General features: G+C 47.0%; 1 protein-coding gene and 1 pseudogene across 2 annotated transcripts; one reads left to right on the top strand and one right to left on the bottom strand.

Annotated features, from left to right (window-relative positions):
• Positions 1–1087: 1087 nt before the first annotated feature.
• LOC306913796 (sodium- and chloride-dependent taurine transporter-like) lies at positions 1088–14694 on the top strand (the record flags this gene model as incomplete). The annotated part of the gene is made up of 7 exons (XM_079490608.1): positions 1088–1204; positions 1780–1925; positions 6027–6159; positions 11887–12021; positions 12954–13057; positions 13649–14269; positions 14691–14694. The coding sequence occupies 7 exons, from the start codon at positions 1088–1090 to the stop codon at positions 14692–14694; spliced, it is 1260 nt and encodes a 419-aa protein (XP_079346734.1).
• LOC306913722 (kelch domain-containing protein 3-like) lies at positions 3989–5018 on the bottom strand (annotated as a pseudogene). Its single transcript has one exon. The product of its transcript is annotated as a kelch domain-containing protein 3-like (transcript).
• Positions 14695–15115: the final 421 nt, after the last annotated feature.

Raw genomic sequence — 15115 nt, forward strand, 5'->3', positions numbered from 1 at the left:
CAAATAATAATAATACCACCGTCGATCCAGAGCCATAGAGTAGAAGAGTTGTGACATGTATGTCAAAGATAGGAGAGATGGAAGATGGTGTACTGCAGTGACAGTGTACACACCAGCGTCACTGACAAGCTAGCCTGGGGTCCTCCTATGCTTTCTACGGCATAGGCAGCAGGATCCGCCAGGAGAATCTAGACGCAGCTGCTAGAGAGAGGAGTGTGTGTCAATTTAACAAAGGTGCAGACGATCAGAAACCAGCAGAGAGTGATCGACGTTTGCACTGCTCTATGCCGAATTGAAGTGGACTGACTCAGTCCCGGACTTTTTTTTCTCCCTGGAAATAAAAACATCTGGGTTTCCGAGGCTACTGACAAGCAAACTTACAAACTACAGACTGGCAGCCAAGTAGAACTACAGACTGGCAGCCAAGTAGCTTAGCATCCTACTAGCCTACATGTAGGCAGGAAGATGGAACTACAGACTGGCAGCCAAGTAGCTTAGCATCCCAAATAAGCCAAAATCCTACCGAACGCGTCACTACACTATCCCCCTATAGGCTATGCCTCCATAGTGACTATGTCTCTCTCTCTCCATAGTGACTCTATGTCTCTCTCTCTCTCTCTCTCTCTCTCTCTCTCTCTCTCTCTCTCTCCATAGTAACTCTATGTCTGTCTCTCTCTCTCTCTCTCCAGGTATAGGCTATGCCTCCATAGTGACTCTATGTCTCTCTCTCTCTCTCTCTCTCTCTCTCTCTCTCTATCTCTCTCTCCATAGTGACTCTATGTCTCTCTCTCTCTCTCTCTCCAGGTATAGGCTATGCCTCCATAGTGACTATATGTCTCTCTCTCTCTCTCTCTCTCTCTCTCTCTCTCTCTCCATAGTGACTCTATGTCTCTCTCTCTCTCTCTCTCTCTCTCTCCATAGTAACTCTATGTCTCTCTCTCTCTCTCTCTCTCTCCATAGTAACTCTATGTCTCTCTCTCTCTCTCTCTCCATAGTAACTCTATGTCTCTCTCTCTCTCTCCAGGTATAGGCTATGCGTCCATAATGACTCTATGTCTCTCTCTCTCTCGCTCTCCATAGTAACTCTATGTCTCTCTCTCTCTCTCTCTCTCCAGGTATAGGCTATGCGTCCATAGTGATTGTGTCTCTGTTGAATATCTACTATATCGTCATCCTGGCCTGGGGATTCTACTACTTGCTGCAGGTACACACACACACGCACGCACGCACGCACGCACGCACGCACGCACGCACGCACGCACGCACGCACGCACGCACGCACGCACACAAGAGAGCACAAGTTACTTGTACCCCTGAAGGGTGTGTGGGTATTTGTCCGGGATCTTCTGACTGCATTCTGTACAGCACCTCTATAAGCACCACCTAAATATTTGTGCATGTTCTTGTATTGAATGAATGAATGAATGAATGAATGCCTTTATTGCAGACTCAGGGTCCATATAAAAACAATATACATCCAATAAAAAACAGTCCAAATGTACATGTTAGACAGGCATCTGTGACAGTTAATAAAGGCTTAAATAAATAAAGGCTTTTAAGCCAATAATGTCTTCTAAGGCTAGAGGAGCATCTAGTGCAACATTTGACAGGGTTATTTATACTGACAATGATGCTATTCACAGACTCATCCAAGCGACACATGAATCTATGCATTAAGTTCCCGGAGAACAGCTTGAAAAGTATTGACACTCTCTATTGTATTGTATTGTGGACATAAATAAAAATGATTGAAATGTGTTGCGTTGTGTTGCGTTGCAGTGTTTCCAGCCAGAGCTGCCGTGGGCCAAATGCAACCAGCCGTGGAACACGCCGCGCTGCGTGGAGGACACCGTGCGCAAGAACAAAACTCTGTGGCTGGCCGCCAACACCACCAACTTCACCTCCCCGGTCACCGAGTTCTGGGAGTGAGTACTAAGAATCCATTCTACAAATGTGACTAAATTTGACTGAGGGACTGCCATTGGATTTTTTTTAATTTTTCATGCCATATGAAAAAACTGGGAATCATAGCTTCAAATTGACACGTTGGTGTTGTTCAGTTTGACCCACCAGTTTTGGAGATATGGCTTATAGAGTAATGTCTTGCAGAGAAACAGCGAGTTGAGAAAACAGGCTTGAAAGGTTCACTTCTGTGGTCTCTAACATTACACCTAGCTACATGTTTAAGCATTTATTTCATATTTAGTCAATTTCAGCTCTGACACTTATTTCAGACATGCTCTAGTATGTGAAGAGTCAGCCCAGACTCATTCTGAAAAAAGAAAAAAAAAATCTCCTCTGGTGAAAAGCTGGAATTTTAGCGATGGCAGTCTCTCAGTCAAATCTGGTCACAAATGTCTTCTAAAACATGACAGTTATTTTCTGCGGTCCTCACAGGGTTAAACCCTATATTTCTATGTCAGCGGTCCTCACAGGGTTAAACCCTATATTTCTATGTCAGCGGTGCTCAGACTGTTTCATTTCAAGGACCCCCCAATATCAATGTAATGTAATTGGCTGCCGACCCCCATCTGAAAATATGTTGTATTTTAGATTTGTTGTATCTTGATAATGTGGCACAAATCTTTGAATATATTTCAGAGCGAACGTTTTTTTTTAATGTTTTTTTGTGGCTTTCGCCTTTATTTTATATTTTTTATGGAGGGACAGACAGTAGGCTGACAGGAAATGGGGAGAGAGATGGGGGGGAAGACATGCAGTAAAAGCCGTCGGGATCGGGAGTCGAACTCGCGGCCACAATCCAGACTGGATTACCAGCCAAGGTGCCTGGACCGCTGAGCCGCGGCCACGGCCCACGGCCAGAGCGAGCATGGGGGGGTCCCTAGAACAACATATTTTCAGATGGGGGTCCGCAGGCAAATACAGATGATTATGGGGGTCCTTGACATGTAAAAGGTTGAGCACCACTGACATAACAAGGTTTTTCAGAAAACAGTTTTTTTTAGAATCGTCCTCAGCCCTACATGGGTTAAGAGCGATATCCTATACATCTATATATATATATATAATAAGTGTAACTACAGTCGTTTACATGCTGTAAACACTGTAAGTCATTGTATAATATGATGTGATGTCATCGAGACGAGCCGCGAATCAAATGATCACATCAGATCACACTTCCTGTTTACTCTCGTTGGGACGAACAGAGGCAGCCTTTCATCTCAATATAACGCTCTCGGTGATGGAAACTTACTGAGGAACTGTTGTTGTGACCATTACATCATGACAATAAACACAATGTTTTGGACCGAACACATAAATAGAAAGAAGAAGAAAAAAAAGAGAAGGGTACAACACATTATACTTGTTTTTTCTTCATGAAAGGGGGCGGGACTGCGACACTCTGTGTGTTGACACTAAATGGTAAATGGTGCATTTATATAGCGCCTTTATCCAAGGCGCTTTACATAGATGGTTCATTACATTCACCCATTCACACACACATTCATTCACCGATGGCGGCAGAAACCATGCAAGGCACCAACCTGCACATCGGGAGTAATTAGGGGTTCAGAGTCTTGCTCAAGGACACTTCTACACTAACTCTGGGGGAGCCCACAGGGTTCAAACTGGCAACCTTGCGGTTGCCATCCGGCCACTCTACCGCTGAGCCACCGCCGACACTATATGAAGATCTTCAGCATCACCCAGTGAGAACACTCATTGGTTTCAGTTGTTGCTTGGTAGTCATGGCTGCCAGTTCCTATTGGCTGTTGGTAGTCATGGCTGCCAGTTCCTATTGGCTGTTGGTAGTCATGGCTGCCAGTTCCTATTGGCTGTTGGCAGTCATGGCTGCCAGTTCCTATTGGCTGTTGGTAGTCATGGCTGCCAGTTCCTATTGGCTGTTGCTAGTCATGGTTGCCAGTTCCTATTGGCTGTTGGTAGTCATGGCTGCCAGTTCCTATTGGCTGTTGGTAGTCATGGCCGCCAGTTCCTATTGGCTGTTGGTAGTCATGGCTGCCAGTTCCTATTGGCTGTTGCTAGTCATGGCTGCCAGTTCCCACCTGATGTTGTGTGGGAGTCCAGACTGCTCCAGACCGTACTGAATAACTGCTAGCTTACACAACGTCTTCAGACTAGGACTGAAGTCCAAGACATACAAGTAATTGTATTCTATTTTAGTTACATTCACTGGAATCATTTTAGTTCCTCCAAAAAGGAGCATGCGATCTCCCACCATGCAACAGCACGTGCCAAACATCCATACACACGGGCCATTCCCCTTGGTCTCAACCTTCTTCCAGGAGAAGGTCTCTGGACTGAACTTCCACAGGTCATTGAGGACCGTGTAACGACTGCAGCCCCTAAATATGTACAGCTCTCCATTGTAGGTGAATGCTGAATGACCCCATTGTGCTTCTGGAAGGACCTGGGCAGAAGGCGTGTCCAGCCAGTGGTCAGTCTCTGTGTCAAACACTCTGATGTTGTCGTCGTGCGTCGTGCCTCCAAATACAAACATCTTTGTCCCGATGATGGTGGCAGAGTGATATCCTGTAGCAGGAGATGGAGTTCCTCTGGTGTTAATTAAAGACCAGACCATTGTGCTGGTGTCCAACTTGTACATGTCATTAGTGCGTCCAGTCAGCTGGGTGGATCCTCCATTAATAAACATGACCTTCCCCAACACACAGGCTGAGTGGTACTGCCTGTTGTCTGGAACGGTCCCAGAAACCTGTGGTTTGAACCAAACGTGGGAATCCACATCAAACGCAAAAAGCTTGCTGTAGCGTCGCTCCTCCGAAATCCCCCCCCCAGATGTACACGACATCTCCAATCAGCACAGCTGTGTGTCCGTGACACCTGGAGGGAACCCCGAGGTGAGCTCCTCCTCCTCCGGTCGTCACAGCAGGAGACAACTTCCTCCAGCGCAAAGACACCATGTTGAAGACGTGAACCTGGACACTGGCCTTCACGTTGGTGTCTCTCCCTCCGATCGCGTACACCTCGTGTCCGACGGTCACCGCTGCGTAATATCCTCCTGATCCGTTCAGATTCATAGTCCACCTCCACATTTTACACACACAAAGACAAGGCTGGAAAACCTCAAGTTCTCGAGCATCCGTTCCTTAACAGAATGCAGTCACATTTCTCTCAACACCACTTATATAGAATTGGTACAGACCTATACCTAAGTAACGACGTCATCTTGATGACATCAGACTTGTCCAAATATGGAGTTCCACACAGCCTGGTGGAGATATGTCTTCATTAGTGTGGTTATAGTTTTGATTGATTGATTGATTAACAGTTTGTTTAAGGAAATAGGTAGCTGATATATTGCACTTTTACCTTAGCGCTAGGTATACTCTTGGTTGCTTGTTCTTGCAGAAAATGCACTAAAGACTTCTGGTGATTAGTAGTTTTTGTTCCCTACCTATGTTGAATACACTTATTGTAAGTCGCTTTGGATAAAAGCGTCTGCTAAATGACTGTAATGTAATGTAATGTACCATAAGCCCTACATGAATTTAATTGAATTGAATGGGAATTTAATGGGGCTATGGGGTGTTGTGCTAATTCGCTTATTTCCATCGCTCAAAATCATTATATTTTTGTATATATCCTCTCTTCATAATGTAAATAATATCCCAAGCGGCACACTTTACTACTTATTTCGATGGAAATAAGCGAATTAGCACAACACCCCATAGCCCCATTCAATTCAATGCAATTCATTTAGGGCTTATGGTAGGGGAAATAACCAATGAGGAGTTTTTGCACAAAAAAACACCTGGACCTCTTTGGTGGGGACGTAACGACTACAAAGAAAGGTAAGAAAGGTAAGAAAGCCTTCTAGCATGGAATTCTCCTTTAAGTTCACAACATCCGGTCTAGATTTTTGGCTCTTCAAAATAAGAGCTGAACAGGGAAAAATGCTGGCGTGAATTATATCATAATTTGTCAATAAATGCTAGCGCTGTAAGTGTTAAAGGTGTGTGTGTGTGTGTGTGTGTGTGTGTGTGTGTGTGTGTGTGTGTGTGTGTGTGTGTGTGTGTGTTCCTCAGGCACAACGTGCTGGGTATCTCGGGGGGCATCGATGAGATGGGACCCATCAAGTGGGACCTGGCCGGATGTCTGCTCGCTGTCTGGGTCATCTGCTTCTTCTGCATCTGGAAGGGGGTCAAGTCCACCGGCAAGGTGTCTGTCTGTCTGTCTGTCTGTCTGTCTGTCTGTCTGTCTGTCTGTCTGTCTGTCTGTCTGTCTGTCTGTCTGTCTGTCTGTCTGTCTGTCTGTGTCTGTCTGTCTGTCTGTCTGTCTGTCTGTCTGTCTGTCTGACACGCACACGCACACGCACACACACACACACACACACACACACACACACACACACACACACACACACACACACACACACACACACACACACACACACACCTCATGTGATGTGTGTGTGTGTGTGTGTGTGTGTGTGTGTGTGTGTGTGTGTGTGTGTGTGTGTGTGTGTGTGTGTGTGTGTGTGTGTGTGTGTGTGTGTGTGTGTGTGTGCTCAACACATTCACCATGAGCCAGGACTATATTTAGAAGAAGAAAAAACATGAGATCTGATGGAAGTGACGTCATGGTCTCCGCGGCAACGAGGTAAACACGCCGACCAAACCAGGGAGAGAAAAATGTGAATTCCAGAATTGAGAGGATTATAACTGTTCACATTCAGACATTCTAGCAGACGCTTAACCCATTTAGGAGTGAGGCCGGTTCTAAAAAAAAAAGAAAAACTTCTAAATCCTAAAAGTTTTCTGAAAAACTCTATGTTTCTGTGTCAGTGTGGAGTTCAACCTTTTCCATGTCAAGGATCCCCAGAATTATCTGTATTTGGCCCACGGACCCCCATCTGAAAATATGTTGTTCCAGGGAACCCCCCCCCCCCCCCTCCCCAGAAAGGGGGGGGAGTTAAAAACGTTTGCTGTGAAATAATATATATTCGAAGATTTGCACCACATTTTGACCATTTTTCAAAAATAGCAGGTCTACAAGCTCAGAGCGCGGCGAGCTTAAAGGTTAGGTTCTCTAAACCGATTAAATCCATAGCAAACAGTGTTGTTTTTGGCAGCAAATTTTGATTTTAGTTTTAGTCTCTTGAATAGTTTTCATTTAATTTTAGTCACATTTTAGTCACCTGGAATGTCTTAGTGTTAGTCTAGTTTTAGTCGACTAAACATCATAAGATTTTAGTCGACTAAATCTACAGTTGATTTAGTCGACTAAAATGTATTTTGGTGGGCCTTGATGCCGTCGTAATGACTGTTTTTACACTTGCTGCAACGCGTTGTGAGCTATTTGTAGATCGGCTATTTTCAGCATGCAACTAATAGTAAAATGAGAACAAGAAGGCACTGGAGCAGCTCAGACGATTTAGGCCCTTATTTTATTTGTAGCAGGGTGCAGGTAAAAAGCGACAACGTTTCGATGTGTCAATTACATCTTCGTCAGGTCATCTGTAACCAGACTGGCCTGCTATAGGCTAGAGGCCTCTGAGATGCACCAGATTGGCCTGCTATAGGCTAGAGGCCTCTGAGATGCACCAGATTGGCCTGCTATAGGCTAGAGGCCTCTGAGATGCACCAGATTGGCCTGCTATAGGCTAGAGGCCTCTGAGATGCACCAGACTGGCCTGCTATAGGCTAGAGGCCTCTGAGATGCACCAGACTGGCCTGCTATAGGCTAGAGGCCTCTGAGATGCACCAGACTGGCCTGCTATAGGCTAGAGGCTCCTGAGATGCACCAGACTGGCCTGCTATAGGCTAGAGGCCTCTGAGATGCACCAGATTGGCCTGCTATAGGCTAGAGGCCTCTGAGATGCACCAGATTGGCCTGCTATAGGCTATAGGCCTCTGAGATGCACCAGATTGGCCTGCTATAGGCTAGAGGCCTCTGAGATGCACCAGATTGGCCTGCTATAGGCTAGAGGCCTCTGAGATGCACCAGATTAGCCTGCTATAGGCTAGAGGCCTCTGAGATGCACCAGACTGGCCTGCTATAGGCTAGAGGCTCCTGAGATGCACCAGATTGGCCTGCTATAGGCTAGAGGCCTCTGAGATGCACCAGACTGGCCTGCTATAGGCTAGAGGCCTCTGAGATGCACCAGACTGGCCTGCTATAGGCTAGAGGCCTCTGAGATGCACCAGATTGGCCTGCTATAGGCTAGAGGCCTCTGAGATGCACCAGATTGGCCTGCTATAGGCTAGAGGCCTCTGAGATGCACCAGATTGGCCTGCTATAGGCTAGAGGCGCGGCTGGAACTCCCTTCTATAATAGTAAAATGACTTATACCTGGATCTCTTGTCCACTAGTCCCTTCCTAACATTTTAGTCTAGTTTGGATTTGTTGACGAAATTGTCAGCATATTTAGTCTTAGTTTTAGTCATCACAGCTTAGTTTTCATGTAGTTTCCATGTAGTTTTCGTCAGTGAAAAAAGGTAGTCGACGAACATTTTTCGTCTTAGTTTTAGTCGACGAAAACAACAGTAATTTACAGTAAAGCAGGGAAAACACAAAACAATACTTCAATGCACAGAGAGTCATCTATAGGACAGTGGTGTTCACCCAGTGGCCCGGGGACCACCAGTGGTCCTTGAGGGGGTTCCAGGTGGTCCACACATGGAGCCTGTATGGGCAGGGGGCCCTACATGTCCAGAGCCCGGGGCAGCTAGAGGCCTTTTGTGGCGGTTCTGGACAACCGTGCAGGGTCCTATACCGACTCGACACCGGGCACTGCAGTCCCTGTGGGGGTGTGGAACACGCGTGTCGAATTTGGAGTCGGTGGAGCGAACGGTTCTGGAGTTATACGTGCATTACAGCCATACACACAGACAGACGTACGTATTTATAGATAGAATCAGTAGATTTATTCCTAGCAGTAACAACAGCTTACATCCATGTTATACTGTGCTGTATTTCACTGGTTCCCAAAGTGGGGTCCGGGGACCCCCAGGGGTCCTTGAGGGAGTAGTTATAGGAACCAAATGGACCCGTCTGTAACTCTGAGAGTGTACAAATGGAACCAAATGGACCCTTATGGGTCTGTAACTCAGAGTGTACAAATGGAACCAAATGGACCCTTATGGGTCTGTAACTCTGAGAGTGTACAAATGGAACCAAATGGACCCTTATGGGTCTGTAACTCTGAGAGTGTACAAATGGAACCAAATGGACCCTTATGGGTCTGTAACTCAGAGTGTACAAATGGAACCAAATGGACCCTTATGGGTCTGTAACTCTGGGAGTGTACAAATGGAACCAAATGGACCCTTATGGGTCTGTAACTCTGGGAGTGTACAAATGGAACCAAATGGTCCCTTATGGGTCTGTAACTCTGAGAGTGTACAAATGGAACCATTTGGACCATGGAAATGAGGCAGCGGTGGCCGAACGGTTTGTGGATCGGTCTTCTTATCGGAAGGTCGCCAGTTCGAATCCCCGGACCGGCACGTTAAAATTACCACCGCTGAAGTGCCCTTGAGCAAGGCATTGAACCCCTACCATGAAATGTTCTATGAGCAGGGTCTGGCTGTAAACAAGCATCTCGAGCTTAGTCCATTCACCCTGGGTAAACAAAGAACTTTGCTTTACTTTGCTTTGACCCTTATGGGTCTGTAACTCTGAGAGTGTACAAATGGACCCTTATGGGTCTGTAACTCTGAGAGTGTACAAATGGACCCTTATGGGTCTGTAACTCTGAGAGTGTACAAATGGACCCTTATGGGTCTGTAACTCTGAGAGTGTACAAATGGAACCAAATGGACCCTTACGGGTCTGTAACTCTGAGAGTGTACAAATGGAACCAAATGGACCCTTATGGGTCTGTAACTCTGAGAGTGTACAAATGGAACCAAATGGACCCTTATGGGTCTGTAACTCTGAGAGTGTACAAATGGAACCAAATGGACCCTTATGGGTCTGTAACTCTGAGAGTGTACAAATGGAACCAAATGGACCCTAACAACGGGTCAATTTGGTTCCATTTGTTGTACACTCTCAGAGTTACATTAACTTTGTAAATGTAATGTATGTAAATGTCTGTTATGTGTGTTATGTATAGGGGGTCCCAGAGATAGGAATGCCATTTAACACCTTGGAGGCCCGGAACTATTTAATCCATTTCATCCATGTGCCCATCATTTATAGCGCACGGACCACTTTTACCGGCGCACCGGAAGCTGGTGTGCATGTCTGTGTAGCAGCTAACAATAGCCACAGCACTCTAGAGTCGATCGACAACAACGGGAGGTAATAATAAATCTATCGCGACTAGCGACTGGACAGCGGAGCGCCGTCTAACACAGGATCTTTTTTCAGAATTAGACGGGATGATTTAGATCGGGAGTTATGATCGTTTTAAGATTTTCGTTTTCGTCAGCTAAACAGGCAGGGGACATTTTCGATGACGTGTCACTTTTTGACACTGCAGTCCCCTGGCATATGTTTTCAAATAGGGGTCCACGGGTGGATGAGTATCATTATGGGGGTCCTTGACATGAAAAAGCTTGGGAACCACTGCTGTATTTAACATCATAGAATCAGTAGTTGAATTCCTAGGAGTAACAACAGCTTACATCCATGTTGGACTGGACATTTAAAAAATGTCTTCTAAATCCTGACAATTTTCTGATAAACCTGTTTCTATACTAGTGGTGCTCAACCTTTATCATGTCAAGGACCCCCAAAACTATATGTAATTGGCCACCGACCCCCATCTGAAAATATGTTGTTCCAGGGACCCCCCAGAAGCAAAGATTTGAGTAAAAACGTTCGCTCTGAAAGAATATATATATTCAAAGATTTGCGCCACATTTTCACGATTTTTCAAAAATAGCTGATCTACAAGCTCATAGCGCGGCACTCGGTGCCGCGCTATGAGCTTGTAGATCTGCTATTTTTCAATAGCTAAAGTACAACATAATGCTTAAAACACCAAAAGGGGTTCCCGCCCAGAATGGGTTAAGATTACAGCATGAGTATGAGTAGATGTATTCCTAGGAGTAACAACAGCTTACATCCCTAGAACAACATCATCAGCCACACACCAACAGCAGAGCAACAGGCTGTGCAGTCGATGCCAGACAGCCCCCCCCGCCCCCCCCCCTCCCTGGAGGCTTATTGATTGGTCAGGGCTGATTTATGTCCTGTGCTTGCTGCCAAGTGTGCTGTAAGCACCGAGCAATTAACGCCATGTAATACACTACGCACTGACCTCACGCACGATGTGTGTGTGTGCGTGTGTGCGCGTGCGTGCATGTGTGTGTGTGCGTGTGTGTGTGTGTGTGTGTGTGTGTGTGTGTGTCACATATTCTGAATGGCTGCTATGTATATAAGGGAATGTACATTGCTTATAGTCGGCACGACAGCATTGTTGGCCTATCAGCTAAGGACATACTACAGAGGACAGAACTGTTGGCCTATCAGCTAAGGACATACTACAGAGGACAGAACTGTTGGCCTATCAGCTAAGGACATACTACAGAGGACATTTCCATTTTTTCACCTGGTACCAATGTTGCCCTCGGCTGTAATCCCCCATCCCCCCAACCTGGGGAGAGCCCCGAACGGAGCTCACACTCCTTCAGTTCATGAGGAGTGAGCAGGACGCTTCTGTTCACCTGACAGGGGGGGGGGGGGGGGGGGGACGACGACATGGGGAGAACATGCAAGCTCCACACATGCAATAATTACCTGGCCTTTATTGACCATCCGTGACTCTAAAAAGCTTTGAGCTGTAATGTTTGGTCTTTTATTTCCCCTGTACGTGTGTGTGTGTGTGTGTGTGTGCGTGTGCGTGTGTGTGTGCGTGCGTGCGTGTGTGCGTGCGTGCGTGCGTGCGTGCGTGCGTGCCTGCCTGCCTGTGTGCGTGCATGTGTGTGTGTGTAGGTGGTGTACATCACTGCCACCTTCCCCTTCGTGATGCTCATGGTGTTGTTGGTGCGCGGCGTCACTCTGCCCGGCGCCTCCGAGGGCATCAAGTTCTACCTGTACCCTGACCTGGCGCGCCTGCAGGACCCCGAGGTACGACATATAGGTGGCCTGCTCACTGCCTGAACGTCGCAATGACTTGTTTTTCGTGTTTTTCATGAACTCCCAGCAGTGGCGTGCACAGACATTTAGAGGGGCAGGTGCTCAAGTTAAAAAAGGGCACCTTGTGCAGCGCGTGGAACCGGCCGGTTGCCTTAATCTATTTTGGGCGGGAACCCCTTTTGGTGTTAGCATTATGTTATGCTTTAGCTATTGAAAAATAGCAGATCTACAAGCTCATAGCGCGCCACCGAGTGGCGCGCTACGAGCTTGTAGGTCTGCTATTTTTGAAAAATCAAAAAAAAAAAAAGGAGAAAAAGTTTTTTTTTCTTTTTTTTTTTCAAAAGGGCACATTGCCAAAAGGGCAGGGGGTGCTCTAGCACCCCCTAGTGTCTATCTGTGCACACCACTGACTCCCAGAGTTTAGTGGCTCAACAGTAAATCCATGTCGCCACCGGGTTAAAATATGAATGTTGCTAAACCTAAAGACTCTTAAATAGACATTGTTGACGTTAGCTTTAGCCGATTTTGGCTAGCTGCTGCTGGGGAGGAGCGGGGGGGTGCTCTCCTTCTACAAGCGAAATAGAACGAGAGTACTACTACTGCCCCCTGGTGGTGGATTAGGTGTACCAGCTGTATGTCCGTCCGTCCCAGCGTTCAGTTTGACAGGACCTTTGATTCACCGCCGGGCTACACCGGACGATTTTGTGCGCGTTCGCGCGTATACGCACACACACGCTTTTAGGTCCAGTCCTATTTTAAGTGCGCGTACGCAGGGCTCGCGTGTGCGCGTAAACGCGTGCGAAAAGCCTGGTGTAGCCCGGCCGTTATAGTACATTTTGAAGAGTATTCTTTTAGGCCTATATATTGCAGTATTGATACTTTTTTACATGTGAGTGACTGTATCTCCACCTCTGGTCATGAAGGTGTGGATCGATGCTGGAACTCAGATCTTCTTCTCCTATGCCATCTGTCTGGGCGCCATGACCTCACTGGGGAGCTACAACAAGTACAAGTACAACTGCTACAGGTACGTAGTAGGGCTGTGTCCGTTGTACAAGTAAATGATAAATGGTGCCTTTATCCGAGGCGCTTTACATAGATTGTGCATTACATTCACCCATTCACACACACTTTCACACACGATGGCAGTGGAAACCATGCAAGGTACCAACCTGCACATCAGGAGCAATTAGGGGTTCAGAGTCTTGCTCAAGGACACTTCGACGCTAACTCTGGGGGGAGCCCACAGGGTTCGAACTGGCAACCTTGCGGTTAGCATCCAGCCACTCTACCCCTGAGCCACCGCCGCTCGTATTTAGTAGGCTACAACTCAGAGGTCAGAGGTCATCGCCATGTTGGCTTGACGTGGTGGACATTATTGTCAACATTCCATTTTTGCCACAGACATACAGAATAAGTGGACAATAATATGAGCAGAAACACATGGTCTGTAACAGGTCTGTAACTCATTACCATTCGAACACTATCAGAGTTATGAGGGGGTCTTTGCAAATAACACTTACTATAGTAAGGAGTTTAACACCGTATACTGTATCATGTGACACACAAGGAGTTTAACACCGTATATATATATATACTATATATTTGTGACCCACAGGGACTGCATGCTGCTGGGAGCTCTGAACAGCGGGACCAGTTTCGTGTCGGGGTTCGCAATATTTTCCGTCCTGGGATTCATGGCCCAGGAGCAAGGAGTGGACATCGCTAGCGTGGCCGAGTCAGGTACGTCCAATCAGGAGCAAGGAGTGGACATCGCTAGCGTGGCCGAGTCAGGTACGTCCAATCAGGAGCAAGGAGTGGACATCGCTAGCGTGGCCGAGTCAGGTACGTCCAATCAGGAGCAAGGAGTGGACATCGCTAGCGTGGCCGAGTCAGGTACGTCCAATCAGGAGCAAGGAGTGGACATCGCTAGCGTGGCCGAGTCAGGTACGTCCAATCAGGAGCAAGGAGTGGACATCGCTAGCGTGGCCGAGTCAGGTACGTCCAATCAGGAGCAAGGAGTGGACATCGCTAGCGTGGCCGAGTCAGGTACGTCCAATCAGGAGCAAGGGGTGTGGCCAGGTCAGACACATCCTATCAGGAGCAAGGGGTGTGGCCAGGTCACGCATGTCCTATCAGGAGCAAGGGGTGTGGCCGAGTCAGGTACGTCCTATCAGGAGCAAGGGGTGTGGCCAGATCACGCATGTCCTATCAGGAGCAAGGGGTGTGGCCGAGTCAGGTACGTCCTATCAGGAGCAAGGGGTGTGGCCGAGTCAGGTATAGTCCTATCCGGAGAAACCTGATGGGTATGAGTGGTTTGAGTGACAGTCAGGGACGTTGTAGACAAGCCAGATGGGTACGAGTGGTTGCATAAGTAGCGATGTGCAATATACGTAGAGAACAAAAGGCATTATGTTATTGATAAAGATCATTATTATAGTGTGATGATTTGGAAAATAAAGTTTGGATCCAGAATGCGATAAGCCTCATGTATGCCTTGAGGAAGGGCCGGAGGGACCGAAACGTTGCTTCAATAAATAAGAAAACACTCATGTACCGAGCAGATACACAGTGTATCCTATTGCTTTCATTGATGTCCACTGGCCTACGCACCTGTGCATACGCCTGATCTCTAGGTGTGTGAAAGTTTTCTCCTACAGATAAGCCACATGTAAAATGTGGCGCATGTCATCGGCTTGGTGTCTGTAATTTTGCTAAGCCCACCCCGCTATAAATAACTACAAAGAGTTTCTTACCTCGCCAAGTGACACACAGTGTCACTGTTAGCAGGACATGTTGCTCCGCCGGTCAACAAACGTTGAACGCTATCAGCGTTGTTTTCAACAGGCGTCTATATGTTTCTGCAGGGCCGTGCACACATAGACATCAAAGGGGGCTTCAGCCCCTGCCCTTTTAACCGTCTGTAAAACAACTGCCCTCTCCAGACCACGAATGCAGCATTTACTACATGGTGAAAGAAATGCAAATGCCCTCCTCTCTTTTCCATGCCATGCCGGAAGGAAGGCAGCATTCATATTTCCCCAAGTCTCCTGAACTTATAAACACATCATTTTGCGTTGAACAA

Source organism: Electrona antarctica (genome assembly GCF_951216825.1).
Source record: "Electrona antarctica genome assembly, chromosome: 21".
Classification (NCBI taxonomy): Eukaryota; Metazoa; Chordata; class Actinopteri; order Myctophiformes; family Myctophidae; genus Electrona; species Electrona antarctica.